The 20244-nt window shown below is 37.4% G+C and overlaps 1 protein-coding gene across 4 annotated transcripts in view; it reads left to right on the top strand.

Annotated features, from left to right (window-relative positions):
* Positions 1-20244, top strand: part of RAF1 (Raf-1 proto-oncogene, serine/threonine kinase) — a 44184-nt gene that overhangs the window by 9738 nt on the left and 14202 nt on the right. For 2 of the 4 annotated variants that reach the window (XM_005444404.4, XM_014284343.3), the window contains exons 2-10: positions 1145-1200; positions 9169-9384; positions 10255-10367; positions 11416-11518; positions 13009-13166; positions 14114-14212; positions 15641-15794; positions 19282-19309; positions 19400-19527. In XM_005444404.4, the coding sequence (XP_005444461.1) occupies positions 9178-9384; positions 10255-10367; positions 11416-11518; positions 13009-13166; positions 14114-14212; positions 15641-15794; positions 19282-19309; positions 19400-19527 (990 nt within the window). In that variant the 5' untranslated portion in view covers positions 1145-1200; positions 9169-9177. The remainder of the gene's footprint in view (positions 1-1144; positions 1201-9168; positions 9385-10254; positions 10368-11415; positions 11519-13008; positions 13167-14113; positions 14213-15640; positions 15795-19281; positions 19310-19399; positions 19528-20244) is intronic. The other 2 variants (XM_014284344.2, XM_014284345.3) reach the window with 2 other exon arrangements.

Here is a 20244-nt window from a genome sequence, read left to right as displayed (position 1 = left end):
GATCTCCTCTTGAATTTTTGTATATATACTTTCTTGTGTTTTATATAAAGACGTGAGGAAGCTGGAGCTGTTCAACCTGGAGAAGAGAAAGCTTTGTGAGGAATCTATCAATGTGTGTAAATACTCTGGTGGGAGGAAACGAAGAGGACCCTAGACTAGACTTTTCTCACTAGTGCCCAGTGACAGCACAAGGGACAATGAGCACAAATTAAAAGACGGGAATCTCCATCTGAACATAAGAAAACACTTTTGTTGTTGTTGTTACTGTGAGGGTGGTCAAACACTGGAATAGGTTGCACACAGAAGCTGTGGAGTGTGTGTTCACAGAGATGCTCAAAACACAACTGATGTGGCCCTGGGCAGCCTGCTGTAGCTGACCCTGCTTGAGCAGGGAGGTTGAACTAATTCATCTCAAGAGGTCCCTTCAAGCCTCACTGACTCTGGGACTGTGTTGCATCTTTGCCTTCTGTAATCATCTCTGCATGGGGTTGTTTTAGGAATTGCTAATTAGGATGGGAACTTTGGGTGAGAAAGCATTTTACTGTTTAATATCTAGTGAATATTTCTGTATATTTGAATTACACTTCTTTCTTTGACTGATCTGAGCTTCCAGTCCTTTAATCAAGACTTCTTCATCTTCCCTAGGAATTCTTCCTCTTATTGTTAATGCTTATACGCAAGATCCAGATAGCCTTCAGAGGCGTAGCTTCTTATTACTTTCTTTTTGTTTGTTTTGGATCCAAGATTTGTGAGTCAGCAAGGTGTTTCTGTGTATAAGTGAGGAACTGATGTCCAAGGAGAAAGTATTCAACTTGAACTTAATTTTTATGTTAGTGAGCTTTTAGCTGTAAAAGATTTTTATGATGTTCTTGAATAAGAATGAGGTGATACTGAGCTGGGGTAGTATCTGGCTGTCGTGCAGTCTGGCCTTACGCAGTGCATCTCGTTACACTGAAATATTGCATAAAGTAAGGAAAGCCTAGAAGGCGCTGAAAACACAACAGTAGAAGGATGATAAGTTAACTGTACTATTGAAGTAATTCACAAAATAATTTTTTGGTTATTACTTTGGTATGTTGTGCATCTGTATAACTTTGTCTATTAAAATAGTAAGTACCTTCTGTTTTTGTGTTACCTTCCACAGATGATGCACTTCATCCTTTTGTCATAGGACTTCATTTGCTTAAAGGAAAACTAAAGGTATAAATAACTTGCTCTGCTTATCTTTGCCTTCTTCCTTACCCTGACCCATTCTTTCTTCTGAGGTCTGTGGGCCCTTCCTGGGGGAAGGGAAGCTTACCACAGATGAGCTCTGTGCTTGTATTTCTTTACTGCTACTAAAATCTGCTTTTTATTTTTTTTGAAAAATTCCACAAAATTGACACAATACCTACAGTGTTTGCTTTATCAGAAGTGTATGTTTAACTTCAGCTCTTATTTTAGTCAGTCTCCATGGATATTTACTTTGTAGGGGGAAAGCCCTTCCTCCGTTTAGAACTTCAGATCTTGGTATTTGCCTCTCTTCTCCAAATGGCGTTTGCCTTTCCACACAACTACAGATCTGTTGTGAATAATCCAGACCTAATGTAAATCATGTCTGTGACATCTTACAACTGGTGGTCGGGTTTGTGTTTTTTTTTTTCTTTTCTTTTCTGAGATTTTGTCTCTGAAACAGAAGTCTATTATGGTGATGTTAAATAAATAAAAACCCACCCAAACCAGAACTGTAATTTCATGGATGTATTTAGTAAGATAATGTAAGATAGAGTTAAAATGGAGCATGGTTTCTCTTTGGAGATGCTCGGGACAGTAAATGTTTGACATAGTTTAAGTAATTTTGCTTGTATACGTTCTGTATTTTCTAATTATATTCAGCTTTTATTTGCCATTGTATGCCGGTTTCTTTGCAAATAACTTTACTTTTATTGTTTCCTATGTGCTGGTAATGGAGCTATCTAGGCAGTTTGTAACTAAAATACTCAAGTAGTATCATGTTAGATTTAGTTCATATTGCAGAAACATATGTTCAACTATTCCCAGGTGCACTTTGTTATAAAATATATGGGAGAATCATTTGTTCTATCTTCTCACAGAAAAATATCTCAAGGCCCCTTCCAAACCTTTCTTGGTGCTATTGCCCATATTCCCTGCCCCCCTGCCCCCCATCTGTACATTGTTTCCACGCCCAGGCTCTTAGAATTGCAGTATTGACCTCCCGGTGGCACTGCTGGTTCTGGCACAGAGCCCACATTCAATAAAATACATTCATTACTTTAAAGCTGCCCTGAGTGAATGCAGAGAACACCTAACTGTTGAATTAGCTGGATTGCTGCATCCTATTCTAAAGGTACACATAATCTGGCATTGTCTGGTACTTTGCAATGATATTTTAACAGTAACTGTGGTGTGTCTGAACTGTACAGTTAGCTTGTGTACCTAGCAGCTCCCAGCAGTTCCTTGAATAATCCAGTGCCAGGCTGTGTTCCTTTGCAGCAAAACTGAGGTTGGCTTAAACACTGGTATGTTCTTGGTGGTGGTGTCCTCAGTGTTACTTCACTGACCATGTGCAGCTGAGGGAGGACAGAGCCAGTAATTCTTTGTGCTGAGATTCTCAGTCACTTTTGTTTAATCCTTGAGAACTTGTGTGGGAAGGGCATTTGGTGGATTGCTGACATTTGAGTAACTTTTTCATTCTTGCTGTAAAGTGGATGAGTTCCAGGCAACTGTAAACACAGTTTGGGGCTTTCATCCATACTTGAAACAATTCAAGCATGAGCAAGTTCAGAATGCAAATAGGCATGTGTCTGAGAATGTATGTACAGTTGATTGAAAGACTTCGGGGGTTGGGGGGGTGGGTGGGGGGGAGGAAATGCTTGTCCAAGGTTTCTTGTCTGTGAGAGAAATGGGTGACCGATACTGGAATGATCTGTGTGGAAAGGACAAACCAAACTGATCTTCCTAAAAATTGATTAGGAAAAGTAGCCTGGAGCCATTCTGATCAACAGAGGAGAACAGGCACAGAGCAACCAAAGGTACAGATGGTTTTGGTGACAAATACCTACTGTCGGAGCCCAAAGTACAGCCTATTGCAGCCAAGTAGCGTGACTTGGTGGATGCTTACTAAGCAAAGTTGTGCTCTGAAAGTTACTGTTAAATACAAAAAGGTGTTCATCTTGCAAAGGATTAATCAATCTGAAAGCCTGTCAGACTGAGTTGTATTGCTTGTGTCCTCCTTACTGTAGAACCCAGTTGCTGGAAAACCAATGTTACTTTTTTCCTTAAATACTTCAAAGTATTAGCAGCATAATGGCTGAAGTAGTGACTAGGAAATGAATGGTTCAGAGAAAAAGATTAGAAAAGATACTTCCAAGATCTGAGGCAGAAATTAGATGTGTAACCTTTCAGTATTGGTTGTTTTTTGGGTTTTGTGTTGTTTGGTGGTGTGGTATTTTTACCTGAACAATAACATTTCCTTCTGTTAGTTTGTAAACTTTTTTGGTCAGTTCTGTTAGGGGGGAGCTTGCTTTTTGGTGTCGATTTCTTAAAATGAAGGACATTTCAAGGAAAATGCTGACCTTGTAAATGTATGAGTTCTGGTTGGGTTGTTAGATGATCCTAGTTCATGCCCAGCATTTATGTTTACATGGATCACAGCTTTATTTATTAATATAGGAATGGGTCCATATTTGTCTTTTACTGCTATGAAAAGCTACCTTTAAAAATTACTGCTATTTATCATGATAGGTGCATGTTTGGTGTAGGTTTCTTTTTTTTTTTTTTTTTCCCCCCCCCCCCCCCAGACAACTGGTCACCCATGCAATACTAAATCAATTGAGAATTGCTGTATGGGAGGGGAACAGAAAAGACCACAGGTGAATGTATTATTGATCTTTTTGTGTCAGAGGTGAAAACTTCCCTTACAAGCAACTCTTAAAGCTTACATTTTCTAACAAAAGTGTTAATTTTGAAATGGATTCTGGGTTTTGTTCCGTGGCGTTTTGCCTTTGTATATGTATTTCATTAAACAGTGTGACTATTAATTGTGTGGCAAAAATGGCAGCGTGTGTGTGTTGGGAAGGGGCACTGTATTTACATTTTCATTAAAAGTTTTGGTGTTTGTTTCAGAAACAAAGGGAAAGGGCAAGGAACCTGAACTCAAGAGGAGAGGAGTTTAGCTTTGTATCCTGTGAACATTCAGACTCCTTCATTGCCAGTTTCAGCATTCCTTAGGGAGACAGACAGGAGTTTTTAGCAGTTCAAACTAAACACTTTTTGCTAGTCTTGGAAATAGTTAAAGTAACTTGAAGTATCTTTTGGATACGAGTGAATGATATGTGTATGATTTGAGTGGATATGAGTGAATCATCTGTAGGAATTTGTTACTGTCAGATTGCATGTTGCATAGCTGTTTTGTGCATTTGGTTTTAATGTGTGTTCAAATGACTATCAAAACCAGTAATTATGCAAAAAGTACTGATGGGAAGTGCAGTCTTGATCACAGTGTGCAGTATACCTATGGGAGGTGGAGGAGTAGTATGAGGTTATTCTTTTTTTTCTGCTCAGATTGAATGTTTAATATGAAACAAATCATTGGTTTCATAGCAGTACTTGGGTCTACAAGGGGACTGATACACTTTAATATCTCCAAATGTTCCTTGAATGCTGCTTTTGCAGTTTTTCAGTTGTAGGCATGCTATTTGAAGTAGTTTTCATGAAAGTGAAGAGTTGCAGGAAGAAAAATTTTAAAAAAATTAGATACTTGAAAACATTCAGCTGGCAATGGATTGTTTGAGCATGGCATAAACATAATTCTGGTATCTGGTAATGGTTATATTTCAGAAACATGCTTGTAACTCATTTGGAGGAAGAAAAGCTAGTTTTTCTGGAATAGACAAACTGAAATTATGTATTTATAAAGGCATCACTGTAAAATCTCATTTATTTTAAATTGAATTTCCCTTTGAAACATATCTGACATCTTTTCACTAGAGCGAATTGGTGTAAATCTTGGAAGAGCTGGAGAAAATAAATGTAGTTTCTGTAAAAATAGCTTTCATCAATTGCTGGTTGGAGCAAAAGACACAAAATGAATAAACAAATCAATGCTAGGGCAGCGTACATGTCTTACCTGTTAACATGGCCAGAAGGTGGACACACTAACCTGTGTCCTATGACATAGTATGTCCCTTCTGCTGTTGTTTGGTTCTGTGGTTGGTGTAGAAATCATGTGCATGTGAATATTATGTTGTGTGATTATATTTAAATCTTTTTTGTCAGTTCGAAGCTGGTCAAGTGGTTGCCATGCTAATTCTCTTACCTTGTATCTATGTATGCAGTGAGCTGTTTGAGTTCAAAGTGGATGTTTTAGTATATACTTATGAAATTTTTTAAGCTATCTTTCTTTACATTAGAAGGCAGGGGAAAGGTCTAATTCATTTGTAAATTGCTTCCTATGAAGCAGCTTTTATGAATGTCTCTGTTCTTCCAGGATAATAATTTGGAGTAAGAACAGTGACTAGGTTTGGGAAGTGAACATGTCCAGTGGCTGCCCATGTGGTATCAGTCAGGCATTCTTGACTGGACTCTTCTTGGCCTGAGTGGAGAGGTACTTCTGAGGACCTGGAGCCTCCTGCCATCCCACATGAGGGTTGCCTCTGAATAGTTGCAAAAGTTCACAGCAGGACAATTGATTTCTGTTTCTTTACAAGCTCCACCTTACCAAGTGCATGTGCTTGCACCATAGAAGCCAAGAGCAGGTTTAGCAACTTTTCATCATGGATCCTCGGTCTCTCCTTAGGAGACTTCAAATATCTTTTTAAACTTCCCTTTCTTCTCCTCTACCTTTCTACCCATAGGCCACTTGCAGATTGTTGTCCACTCCAGGCCAGATCTGAGCCAAGTTCTCATCTTCTCTCTTCAGTGGTGGTTCCTTCTTGAGGTGTGTGAGTAGAACGCAGAGCCTTCAGCTCAGGCAGGAAGGAGGCCTAAGGGTGGCATGTTCTAAATTTGCCTGCTGAGGTCAGGAGGTGCTGTCATTTTGTAGAAAAAGAACTCTCAACATTTGTGAGCAAACCCAAGCTGCCACGGAGACAATAATCAGCTGCAGCCAAAAAGGTGGCGAAAATGTGCTGGTGAAGCATGGTGGCAAGAGAGAGCAGGGCATTGCTGGAAGAGTGGATTATGCCAAACGTACACAGTCCTAGAATAGCCACCATTTACTTGAGGCAAAGATCGTAAGAGTGAGAAGCATGCAAATGCCTGATCAAAGATACAACTGACGTTGTATTGTACAGAAGGCTGATAGCAGTTGCTGCCTTTCTGACAACCTCAGAATGTGTTTCTGGCATCTTCTGTGTTCTACAGTGTGCAGTAGGCCTTTCGTATTTGGACAAGAGAACACCGTAAGCGCAGGGAAGTACCTTTTTTGGTACAAAGCTTAGCTTTTGTCAAGGTGTGGGTCTGAACTTTTTGTCATTTCCTGTTTTCTCTTGAAGTTTTCAGGAAATGTTGACAGCATGTCAAAATATTAAACATAAAGGCTGTAACATTAGGGTGTTGTCAACTTACAGAAGCAGCGACAGCAGTGAGATTTTGATGGTTGCCCCTCTATTCCTTAACTTACTCAGTCGAGAAATCCAGTTGAACTCCTCTTGTTTTGCCTCATGTGTTACCCAGAAGGGTGAAATGAAGTAGGGTTCCCCAGAGTGGGTAAGTTAAGAGGAGGAAAGAGAACAAGCTGTCTGGGTTTTATCTTGCTTGCCCCTCTTATCAAACAGTTTATCTCCACTCTGTTTTTATTGTTACCATTTAACCTGTTGCTCTTTGAGCTGTCCATATGCACAGTTGTTGCAACTGAATGTAACTTTTTTCACCTTTCTGATTCTTGGCAGTAGGGTAATGCATATGAACTGCAAGATGGTTGTAGTTGCTTGTGCATGCTGAACTCGGTTGTATTCCTGAATTTTATCTCCCCTCCTTTCTTACTTGTTCAGAATGTCTCTGTGTCTTCCTATTCCTTGCTCCCTTTTTTCACAGCGCAAGACTGTTGTCATTTATGTGCCATAAATTAAAACAAAATAAAAATAATATCTAAGTATCTAAATCCTATTAGATTTCAACTGTATATTGAGTTTGAAGTCGTTACTGACATTTAAATATTTTGAACCTTTGAACAACTGGAGCTGCACAACTGATGGATTGGTGCAGGAATAACGACGACTGATAGGAGAGGAAGAGAGGGTATGCACCCTGTCAGGGAAAGAAATGTTCGTGAAATATCCAAAAGATCCCGTTGTAGCAGAGAGCCTTAAGAGGCCCCAAGTTCTGCAGAGTTTGCGTGGGAGGGTAGGTGCTTCCTATAAACCAAACCTTTTTCTTTTAAGTTTGTTGTTACACGTTTCCTTTCTAGCTACTAGTCGGATCTGGGTTTAGGGCTGTAGCAGTGTGAAGTACTTGGAACACTAGCTAAGGCTTTTCAGAGCTGTGCTGTGAGAGAAAACACTGTGAAATTCAAATTTATCCTTCTGGGCATCCCAAAATGGACACTTAACACTAGTGGAGATTTTTTTTTTTTTCTTTTTTTTTTTTTTTTCCTCCACACGAATTCCATTACATTGGCTCTTTAACAAACATTGTTGTCTTGTCTCTGACATAAGCACGTGAATGTTTGGGATAGGAGGAGTGTGGTTGTTTTTTTTTTTTAATTTATTCTTCTTATTTGCATGGGTGCTACACAGAAGGGCATAAGGAAGTGAGTTGGAGGGTTCAAGTAATTTGCAACAGAGGAGGACAGGACCATGAAATTAGACTTTAATAGATGCTGATAGGAGTGTTTGTTAGTGTATATTGAATTGAGTTGTTAGTGATTTCAGGGGAACATTATGGGTCTTTCAGGGCAAGTCTTTCCTGTACCGTAAGGGGATGGAACTAGGGTTGCTTGGCAGACCTGTACTCTGGCATTTCTTGACTGATTTGCTCTTCGACTTTGCAGCTTTAATACGACTTTCTTTACCTTTCATACAGGTGAACAGGGATATAGGTGGTGTGCACAACCACTGAAGACTGATTTGGAAACAGTCTGCTAACATGACAGAAGATGTGCACTTGCACTATGTAGTTCTGAACATCAGTTTCTTGGATGTTTATAGAGGGATGCAGTTTTATGGAGGAAATGAATTACCATGCCTATTTTCACTGTTCCTTTTTTCTTTTTTTTTTTTTTTTATTTTTGAAGGCTTCGTAGTGAATCTAACTACTTGGAAATTTAGTGGGGAGTACGTTTCTTTGTTCAAAACTGTCTCAGACTTTGATTTCACTTAGTTTTGAATAAGATGGATTTGGAGTATAATTTGGAGTTCAAGCTGCATTGAAGTTGTGATAGCTGGGGAAGAAAAATACTGGTACTTTTATCTTTGCACCTGAGTGTGCAAAAATATATTATGTGCTGATTTGGAAGTGTGCAGAGGGGGCTGTTCATGTCCCTTCACTGGCAGAGGTTTGTGCTGAAATGTAATAGAGCATAGTGTGTGTGGGTTTTGACTTTTTTTTTTTTTTTTCCTGTCTCATACTGTGTAAACTGTCATACTAATAAAATGCTGTGTATTTTGTTGTATACTAAAAATACAAAACTTGCTACCTTTTTTTAAAAAAAAAAATCAACATTGCCCCCTCCCCCCCAAACCAAAGCTCCAAGATCACTGATAAAAATACAATTTTCTCAATGAATTTTTTTAATTATAAGTCTTGATGGGCCTCTTAACAGTACAGTCTATGCTAATTGTTTGCATGCCATATCTGCCTTACATGACTATTTTGGCCTGCATCTAGCCACTTTTCTGAAGGCCCCTCAGGCACTGATTATTTAAATTAACACGATGGTAAAGTGCTTCTGTGATATCAGCGGTGCAGTGAGAAGAACTATGCATATATTTCTGATGATATGTTCATGTGCAGAAAGTCAAATGCTTTCAAGACTCAGGCTAATTTTGCAGATGTGGGTGAACTGTACCATGTATCTGTAGGTTGATAGTGTCACAAGGGAGAAGGCAGAGCAGTTTTCAGATGCTTTCAAAAGAGGCTGTGAAGTCCATTGTCTCGGGAAGAGAGAATACCACTGTATAGCGAAGTATGTTGTAATTTTCCCTGACTTTCTCAATTTTTGTTTCTCAGACTGCATCAATGGAGCACATTCAGGGAGCTTGGAAGACGATCAGTAATGGTTTTGGACTCAAGGATTCTGTCTTTGATGGCCCAAACTGTATTTCGCCTACTATTGTCCAGCAGTTCGGTTATCAACGCCGAGCATCTGATGATGGCAAAATATCAGATACTTCCAAAACTAGTAATACCATTCGTGTTTTCTTGCCCAACAAGCAGCGCACGGTGGTAAGTCTACATTACCTTTGTGTAAGAGACATTGTACTGTTCCCTTTGCTAACACTATGGCAGGTATGTCAAGCTCACACAAAGTCTTATTGTAACTAAGTGCGTTGTCCTCGGTTTGTTAATTCCAGAGGACATATTTTGAAAACAGTGTGTCTGTGTTTTGAGAACCTGTATTTCCCTACCTCAGTGCTGTATTTTTCCAATACACATGAGCACGATACTTTACTCACTGTCTTTGAATGTTAAATACGTAGTTGGCTGACCTAAACACTGATGCCTGCGTGAAGTAAAATACTTAGTCATTGCTGTCACCATTTTCTTCACTTGGATGGTCATAGTGAAGTATGGTAGTTAAAGCTGAAGTGAAACTTCTTGAGGGAACGCTTCTATTGGATTTCTTGGAGTTCAGTGGACTAATAATAGTCTTATGCCAAGTTCTCTGAAATCTAAATTAAGCCTTTTTCTACACTTAAGGTAACTCCATTTGCCTGCATTTCTGTTACTTTTTATAGGCTACCAACTTGTATGCATGCTGTATAAAATCCAGTTTCACAGAAATTTAGTAATTGTAAGAAATGGAAACATTATAAAATGGATTCAAAACTTCCTTTACATAAGCATGCAATAGTTACGTTTGTGGCAGAAAACATGCCTGCCTGGCAGGTTGGCCTAATGTGTGGCAAGTGAAATCGGAAGGTGCAGCAGTCTCTTGTTACATCATACAAGCATTTTTATTTATCTATTCATTAACTTCAAAAGTGAACAGCTGTGCAGTTTAACTTCTAAATAAAAAAAAATAATACTTTTTGGGTCCCAAAGCTTAACCAAATTCTGTAATCACTGACTAAAACTTTTTTCCTTTGGCCACAGGTAAATGTGCGAAATGGGATGACCTTACATGACTGTCTTATGAAGGCACTTAAAGTAAGAGGTCTGCAGCCAGAATGCTGTGCAGTTTTTCGACTTCTTACTGAACCAAAAGGGTAAGAGTCTGGAATGTTTTATGTGAAACTTTCAACTAGAGAATGTAATAATCTTGGGTTTAGAATAGCAGCGTTAATGCTTTCTTCCTCTCTCACTAGTTTCTTTTTAAAAACACAAGTTGTTTGTGAACACTTCCATTTTGCTTTCTTTACCCTCCTCTAGGGCAACTCCTTCAGCTTCCTGGGTATTAAAAAAAATATTTTTGTTTTAAATCTAAGTATTAAAAATGTTCGAAATTGAGGGGTACGCTCAAGTGCTTGTAGTGTTCTTGCAGAGGCTTTTGTCATGCTCTAGTTGAAATGATGATACGCCTTTGTATTCGAGATGTGTTTTTCCTCTGCATTTGTAGTTGATTAAACTTCAGTGCTAGTGATTCTTAGCCATCACTTAAATGAACATCTCCTTTGTGTGCTCAGTTTTAAGGCTCTGCATTCCTCTACAACTTTTCAATGTTTGGATTTAAATCTCACTTCAGATATTCCTTATTTTTTGTAGGACCGGGGATGCTGCTATTAAATACCAAATGATTCTTTTACAAGCTGAGGGAGTGAAGGTATCTCATGGAGTTAATACATTTAACTTCACACCTCTTAAGGCTTGGGCTTAATGCTCTTTTAAGCCTCAGTCATGAGGCAGTCATTTGTGGGTTTACTTCTCTATGTAACTGAGTCCATTCTGGGGTCACCAGTAACTTCAGTGCTGAAGCACGTAATATGGCTTTCATGTCACTAAGTCTGCCATTCATAATTTCTTGTTTTGTTTATAAGGGTATTTCTGTGACTCGATTACAGCTTCTAGGTGTCTTATTTCGAATAATCTTTATATCTAATGACTTTTACATTAAAAAATAGGAAAAGAGGTGAATTGCTACATTTTCAAAGTTGCTTCTAATTTTTTAAGTGAATATAGCTCACTATAAGAGGGTAGCCATGCTTTTTTGTATTTGTTTTCAGTTCACTCAAGAAAACTCACAAAACATAAATCATTGATTAGGCCAGCTTTCTTACCTCCTAACTAATTTTGTTGTCCCCATTTTCTTTCTTTCAGAAAAAAGGTGCGTTTGGATTGGAATACAGATGCTGCCTCTTTGATTGGAGAGGAACTGCAAGTGGACTTTCTTGATCATGTTCCACTCACTACACACAACTTTGTAAGCTTTTTATTTTCTGTATTTTGATGTAAATTGTGTAAATTGAACAATGTATTCAACCAAAGGATGGTTTAGGCATTGGGTACCTTTTGGCTCTAAACACAAGGTAGGGATTTCAGCAGTGATGACTTGATTCCTTCATCCCTACTTCCCACAGATTAGATTGGCTAAGTATCCATTTGCAGTGAAATGCCAGGATTCTATTTATGTTTAGTGATTCTTAGGTGTCAGAGACTTTAAAAGCTCACATTACACGTATTCTTCAAAGATCTGATGATTGCCACTTTTATTTTATATAAATACCTACTTCTGTAATTGTCATACTAAGATACCATGTCCTTAAAGTCCAGAACCAGGAGATAATTTGCATTTTCAGCCTCTGGCTCATCAGTCAAGAAAGAGTGGATAAGTCTGGCAGCTTTATTGGACTGTTGGTAATTGTGAATGTACAGGGGTGCTGTTAATTCTGCAAGGTCATAATGTTTTGTGAGCTAATGCTGCCTCGTAATTTGAGAGAGTAGGTTTTTTTGGGGGTGGGGGCAGCATTGAAGACTTTAGATTTGTAGTTTCTTCTCAAAAACAGATTATTTGCCCAGTGTAGAGCAAATAGAGAGCTGCTGTTTGGATTTGGTTTTTTTTTTTTTTCTTTTGTGAAGAGATAATGCCTAACAGTTTTACCTGGCATTATTTTGTTCTCCCTGAGAAGGAACTCTGTTCCTATATTCTAGCCTTTTTGTTGTTTTGTCCAGAAATGTATTGTGCCAAGTGGCAAAACTAAATGATAATCATTTAGATCCATTAGAAAGGTTAGCATTAATTTACAAAAACTGGAAGTAGCTTTACTTTTACATTTTTAGAAATCTGGAAGATGTCCAGATCTGGAAGAAGCTCAGGCTTTGAGGCTTCCTCCAACAGTACACTCCGGAGGAAGAAACCCTTTGGTCCATTTTAGTGTTTTTTGGTTTTTTTTTTCATATTTCAGAAGCCTTAAAATAAATGTTAGATGTCATTTAACAAAGTAGAATTTCCTGAACCTGTTGTATTTACTAAGGAATTTATTTCATATGCAGGAGGTATTGGTTAGTCATAAACAGACAACAGGCATTTTGATGAACAAACAATAATTAGGCAGTTCTTACAGTCTAATCCTCCTTCACTTTGTGATACTAAAAACTTAATTCTTGGCCCACGCAACTCTTACCACCTTACTGAGTGCACAATATTGACAAACACTTTTCCTTTTTTTTTTTTTTTTTTTTTTAATTTAAATAATTAGATAAACAAAGCCCTAAATGTTTGTAAGCTTTCCAGGTTTCTAACCAGACTGGAAATATATGCAAGAATACTCAGTTGTGGTTTTAAGTTCAGTAGCACTTTGGGGGTACTGAAACATTTTAACATGGTATTTATTTATGTCAAGCTCTGAAGTTGTTAATGTCGGCTAATGAAGAGAAGCTAGTAGCTTGAATTAATCGTTTAATGTTTTCTAGGCTCGGAAGACATTTCTAAAGCTTGCTTTCTGTGACATCTGCCAGAAGTTCCTGCTAAATGGGTTTCGGTGTCAGACATGTGGTTATAAATTCCACGAACACTGCAGCACTAAAGTTCCAACCATGTGTGTCGACTGGAGCAATATCAGGCAACTCTTGTAAGGACTGTTCCTTTTTAATAGCAACACTAACTCTCTGTGACAGACAAGCATTGTTTTTTTTTTAATCTCATTATAGAGATAAAGTTGGATTATTGGGGTGTAGTCATTTTCATTGGTATACAGAACTTGTGTATTGATTTCATGAAACAGTCAGCAATGGTTGTCTACTGCCAGGTGAAGAAGGCCATTTACATTAAATGCATTTTGTTCTTGCTGTAAACTTTAATATTCTGGGACAAGCAAACAGTTTCTGAATGACCAGGCAGTTGCTATAATGCCTGCTGTTTCAGCAGAGTAATAGTAATTCCTCTAGCATAACGCTTCTTTTGGAAGGAAAAAAGGTCATGATTCAGTTGGTTTTTAGCTGTTGGGAGCGTGAGTGTTCAGAACTAACACAACTTTTGACACCCTGTTGAAAATGCTTGGAATGATGAGAAAACTGAGGAAGGATAATACTTTCCTAATGTTGATTAGAAATATGTTAGAAGTTGTTTTATGCAAAAGTGTTAAAATCTAGAACTGGTTTTATGTGTCTTGGTGAATGTTTTTTTTTTTTTTGTAACGGAACTTGGTCATATAGTTATGTATTTTCTTATACTGACCGGTCATTAGAGTGTAAGATGACTTGTGCCACTCGATGCTACCTGGTTTTAATAGAAATTTAAAAAAATTGGTGTTGAATACCCTTCCAGGAAAATCTGAGGTTTGATGAAAACAGATTTGTATCATAAGTTTAGAAAGAACACGTAGAAATTTTCTTTGGGAGTCTGAAGTCATAGTTTTCAGTCATACCATACGCAGAGGGAAAATACTATGTATAAGAATGCGTTCATGAAGTTAATTATGCTGGAAAGAAACAGCCCTTTAAATTTTCAGCTTTCAAGAGCATTGTACAGGAGGTAGTGTAGCAGTTGAAATTGTAATTGTTTTTGTTGATATTTCAGATTGTTCCCAAATTCAAATATCAGTGACAGTGGTGTCCCTGCACTACCTCCCTTGACAATGAGACGGATGCGGGAGTCTGTCTCCCGGATACCTGTTAGGTAAGCTAGTATTTCCTGTCATTTCTGTTTTGGGAAATACAGTCGTTTAAAAAAAAAACCCCAAAACCAAAAAACCCCAACTCCTCAAAAATAAAACAGTCGTATAGAAGGTTGGGACAAATGTCCAAGAAGGCAACACCACTTCATTGTAGGTAATATATAGTGACCTTCCTTGTTCTGAGATTCAAGCAAAAAGTGATTTGGGTTTATTTTTAATTTTTAGTCTTAAGACTTTAAGAGAGTGTATTAAAGGTTTTCTGGGGACCTTTGTTTTCCTGCTTAAGAAAATTCAAGGCTCCCTTTGTTATTTTTGTGGATTAATTTTATTTGATCAGGTGGTATACATGTAAGGGTTTGTAACTCGTTTTGCATGACTTGCATACATAAACTAAAATAACATTCTAATGTTACGATGACAGATAAGAGTTTAAAGAGAGAACAGTGGAAACTGAAAATATGTTCGTCAAAGAAAATTCTGACACCTACAGAGAACATTCCTGTAGTTTTAAATGCTAGAATAAAAATTGCTTTCCCTTCAAAGGGGCCTGTCTTCTGATCCTAATTTATGCCTGTATTCTTTTCCTTGAAATTCTAGAGGCTGGAGAGGGCAGGCCATCTTTTGTTTTTTCTACATCCCTTTGAAAAATCGTGGCCTTTTCAGGAATGAGGCACAGAGCACGTAGCTGACTTGCAAATGGTTCTATGCATTTATTTATTTATTTTAGTGGGAACTGCATCAGGAATTGATCTTATGTTCTCTTTGCCATCTTACTCTATCTCCAGTATCGTTGAACAATGACTCATTAACTTGATAGTTTTTTAAGCTTTTTGTGAAGGCTGGATGGTTTCAGTTAAGATACTTGTGTGCTTTGGGATGAATAAGGTTTGAGTGACCTTAAGTTGTGATTTATAACTCTTTGTTGAACTGGATTCTAGTGTTGGCCTCCTTTTAACTGGTATTGGGTTTCACGACTTCCTTGCTGGCTGTTCTATGCGAACCATTGAACAGCCTTGCAAACCTTTACAAATTCAGGGCTTAGCAGTAAAAGTAGCTCTTAAGCTGTGCATTTAACAGCGAGCAGTTTGTTTAAATTTCACTGATCTGAATTAATCCAGCAAAGCCAGTATTTTATCAGCATATTAAATGTGATTTGGTGGGGATTGAGGTGAACTGTGGCAAAATTTATAATGGCAGAAACAGACATGTGAGCTGACAAGATCTTCCAAGATTTTTAGTTTGTTTCCTAAGTTAAGCTGAGAATGATTCAGCTGACCAAATAGTTTAGTTAGTGTGCAAGTCCCAACTTTTTCTCTGTTTGGAATTCTGCATGTATTGCTTTTGGACAGGTTACATTGAACGGTATTTTTCAATTGCTAGAGGGGAAAAAATAACCACAACTTTCATTTTCTCTCTTCTTTCCTTCTCAGTTCCCAGCACAGGTATTCTACACCTCATGCCTTCACATTCAACACATCAAATCCTTCCTCTGAGGGCTCTCTTTCCCAAAGACAGCGATCTACATCCACACCAAATGTCCATATGGTTAGCACTACAATGCCTGTAGACAGCCGGATAATTGAGGTAATACTGGTAGGGAGGGAATAGCATAAAGTTAAACTAAAATTGTGACTGGCCATCTGAAAGTCACTGGTTGCTTTTTCTTCTTTGCTTTCTGTCATTTGCTTACTGTTTGCTTTAGTTGGCTGAGTGATGAAGAATATAGGTGTCGTGTTTGCATAGAAAGTTACTAGTTTGTTCTTGCTGTCTTTATCAACTCTGCTGAAGTTCTAGGTAGATTTTTGGTAATTAGATCTGTAAAGATGTGGGGGGAGTTTTAACAATCAAGTTTCACAGACCTGAAAAGAAAATAAGTTTAGTTTTGCTGAAGAAATGCTTATTACACATGTCTAAAAATGTTCTTTCAAACTTAAAATACGGGTTTTTTGGGGGGTTGGTGTTTATTTTAAATCATACCACAGGTACTGCAAGGCTGCGTATAGTTCTCAGAGTTGGAACACTCGAGTCAAAACTTATTGGCAATATGTTTTGTGTTATACCTGTATGGAATTAACAGCAGTTCCAGGCTTGTGTGCTAAAGCCGTCTGTATCTGAGAATATTTCTGCTGTTACTTGCTTTCAAGCACTTTCTCTCTTTTTTTCTTTTTTTTTTTTTTTTGCTTTTTTCCCCCCTACCTTTGACAGTAGTGAGAGACAGCTCTTTGAAGTCAGGCCTGAAGTGGTTGGTTGTTTTGTTTTGTGATAACCTTAGCAAACTAAGGGAGTGGTGTTCAGGAAAGGCTTGCAGAAAGCAAGTGCTGAACTGCAGGACTTCAGAGAGTGCTGCTGTTTGGGTTTTTTTTAGCTCTGGAATAGTTTTTTAAACTCTTGAAGCCAGGCAAAAGCCTTCGACTGCTGAGTTCACTTGTGTCTTCAGCTGGTAGTTTATAGGCTTGTGGGAAATGTGAAGATTATCTGAAACGTTCTAGAGAAGTCCTCTGGACCTTTGGAACTGAAGACAAGTGCACTGCAGCCCTGGGAAGGTTTTTTTGGTTAGAAGCTTTTTGTCAGCTGGGTTTTATGGGGGAAGATACCTTCCCTTTCTCTTCAGTTTTTTTAGGCTTACAGCTGTTTTTTACTGCTTCAGAAGCCTGGCTGACGTTTTTTTACGGCATGAAAAAATAACGAATCACTCAAAAGAGAATATGAACTAACTTTTTGTATTAATAGTGTGATGAGCCTTTACAAGGAGACATTGCTTTGTTTATGCATAGCAGTAAAGACAGAAATACTTTCTGTTCTGGCTCTCCAGAATATGATGAGGACTAAATAAAAATGGCTGTCATGTCTTAAAGGCAATAGCTCCTTTTCCAAAAGGCTTAAAAAGAAATGTTTAAAAAAAAACAAACGCCACAAAAAAGATAGTAGAGACCTCCTAGTATGACACGAGAAAGACCACCTTAATAAAGTGGTTTACCAAAGGATGGGTACTAGTGAATGTTTGGGTCTGAACAGGAATAGTTACTTAATTTTATTGCACTTAATTATTATATATCAAACAAATTAGGTTACTTTTTCTTTCATTTATCCTAACTTTTAATGAAAAAAAAATATTTTTTTATACTTCCTCTCTTCTTTTCTTTTATCTCTTACTGTCTTGGCCTAGAATAACAGCCTGAATGCTTCTCCCAGTTCCTGGTGCAGACGATTTTGTTTGAGGGGAAGAGTAGGTATTTTCTCGGTGCCTGTTGTTTTCTTGTGATTAACAGGATTGCTATAACTTGTAAGCCGTGGCAGTGTCCACATGAAAGTTTAATCTTGAGTTGATGAAAATCTTTATAGCATGTTTATACTTAAATATTGAGGACGCTAATTGGAAGGGGCGAATTGGTAGAAGAGATTAATTTTGAGTTTAGCTGGATGAATCCATACTGGTCTGAAATTTGGTGTGAATTTGAATAGGTTTGGATTTAGAGATGCATTTGGTCACACAGTTTTTAAAGGAAAACCTTCTCAAACACATCTGTTGTGTGGCTTTTTTCTTCTGGAAACTATTTTGTTAAATATAACCGTACAAACCCCTTAGATTAAGAACGTGATGTACTATTTTTATTTCACGTCAAAGTTGACAGACTACAGCACTGTGAATAGGATTATTTGTGTTGTAAGAACAACTCTAAAGAACACTGGTTTTGGTTCATGTGCTGTGGAATTTGTAAGCAAAAAAAGGTATTTACATCGGTATTGAAGTTCAAAAATATCTTTTTCTTAAATAAGAATTATGTATGTACAAGTATGAGAACAGTATTAAATTTAGTTATCCTTTGCCAGCTTGCTTGAAAGCAGTTAATGTTCTCAGGCTGATGTACAAAACCCGTCAACTGTAATTAATTCAAGTTCTTAAAGATTTTTATTGTCCTCAAAATGGACAAAAGTAGTAACTTGCAGGAGTTCTTTTTTGGTAGTTTATGCAGATTTTAATTCATTTGGGTGAAGAGTAGAGATACTATGGAAGAATATAGAGTCAAGTTTGGGAGAATGCAACTAACTAGCTAAAATTATATATTTCATAAATGATTCTTTACTAAGGATAGTCTGAGTTAATTTGAAAACCGTATGGTGGAATGTAGGCTTGTTTTGTCTTCCTATGAAATCTTGCATTTATTACTCTACTAATCAGTTAGAAAGTTTGAATTGACTTCTATTAACTTTGACGGTATTTAACATTTCTGTAGTGCATGTTCTTGCTTTGTACTTACACAGTACCTGGATATTTTACCTTTCCTGTATGTACTTTGGGATAATACATAGCAGGTGAGAAAAGTTGTAAAGTCATGTTTGTCAGAGCTTAGTTTATCTTGTGCATGGCTGTAGAATTGTGTTGTAAAGTGCCTGTGGCATGAGGTGAGAGTTGTCGCACTGTACCAACTAGTGACCTGTGTAAGAATATGGTTTGCAAATGTCGTCAAACCTTAATCTGTGGGAAAATGTTTTGAAAATTAGATGTTTTTGTATTAGGGCACTAGATGTAGTCTTTTTTTGGGGGTTGAAATAGTATGGTAGAGGTATTTCAAAATGTTTATTGACTTGGAATATTTTAGGGGCTTTTAAAAGTTTTCCTACTTGTAACCCAAAACCTTTTTGAGAACTTGTCCCTTAGAGATAGAGGACCATCACAGGAGCTATGTTCAGGTCTGAAATAAAAGCATGTATAAAAATCCAGTGGTGGGAATGCAGATAGTATTTCTGGTGTTTCTTCTTGTTCTGTGTCCTTTTTTTTTTTTTCTTTTTTTTTTTTTCTCCTCCTCCTCTCCTTTTTTTGGTAGTCGTACCTTTCAATATACTATGAATATTTTTGATGTTTTGTAAGAAATCATGGATTGCATGGGTTTTAGCATATAGGATTCTTGTAACTAGAAAATAGCCAAGCTGCAATCTTTTGGAGAGTGTTGGTCAATACTGTATCGCACTTGACCAAAACCATCAGGAATTATTTCAGTACTATTTCTGCTTGTTCCTTTGTATGCTTTCATATATTTATTAACTTTATTATCTGTCTTCTGTGTTTTAGGATGCAATTCGAAGCCATAGTGAATCAGGTATGGTTTTTACAAAAATAATTTATAATATTATTCTGTGTGTATTTTCTGGTTCGTAAATTGTTTTTCTTCTGGTTTTTTTTATTTAAGCCTCACCCTCTGCTCTGTCTGGCAGTCCTAACAATATGAGCCCAACCGGCTGGTCTCAGCCTAAAACCCCAGTCCCAGCCCAAAGAGAGAGAGCCCCTGGATCTAATACACAAGAAAAGAACAAAATTGTAAGTATGGTAATATTTTTTTTAAAAAAAGATGTTAAACTGTGCTGGGGGTAGTGGTGTGTTGAGATACGTTTCTGTACTTAAAAGGCAGTAAAAGCTGATGGTCATCTTGGATTGCTCTATACCATGCGTATTTAATAGCAGTATAATGTTAACTACCTTGGAAAAGATAGCACTATTGCATTGCATTATAAATACCCAGAACAGTGTGTTCTGGATTGAAAATTAATTTCAGACAGTATTGTGAAATTGTTTTTCAGTACAGATTCAAGGACTACTTTTCTAAATCTTCAGGGGCTGTATCTTTTTTACTTTTTTAGTCTGTTTAAAGTTAGCCTTATTATCACTATTTGAACCATGTTGCCATAGCTTCTATAGAAAGCAGATATTGATAATACCATTGTTTCCCAATAAAATTAGTCAAAATATCCCAGAGAAAAAAAGATCTAACAGAATGAGAGTTTTCACTCAAAGGCTTGATTTAAACTAATGGGCAGGGGTAAGGAAAGAAAAGATAGTATAATAATGAATAATATATGTAATTTTTTGAAGGCTTACAAGATTTAAAAATGAAACTACAGTTGCTTAGTGGGACTCAAAGTTGTTAATCACTTAGATGTTTGAGAATTCTGCTCTCATCATTTGTGTTTCTTTTTAAATATGTAAATGAGTTTTAGTATCGTGATTTTGAAACAGTAAGTTTCTTAAGTATTTCAG

The sequence above is a fragment of the Falco cherrug genome, chromosome 4 (genome assembly GCF_023634085.1).
Source record: "Falco cherrug isolate bFalChe1 chromosome 4, bFalChe1.pri, whole genome shotgun sequence".
Taxonomy (NCBI): Eukaryota; Metazoa; Chordata; class Aves; order Falconiformes; family Falconidae; genus Falco; species Falco cherrug.
The sequence above is the reverse complement of the archived record's forward strand: the minus strand, read 5'-3'. Positions and strand labels throughout refer to the sequence as shown.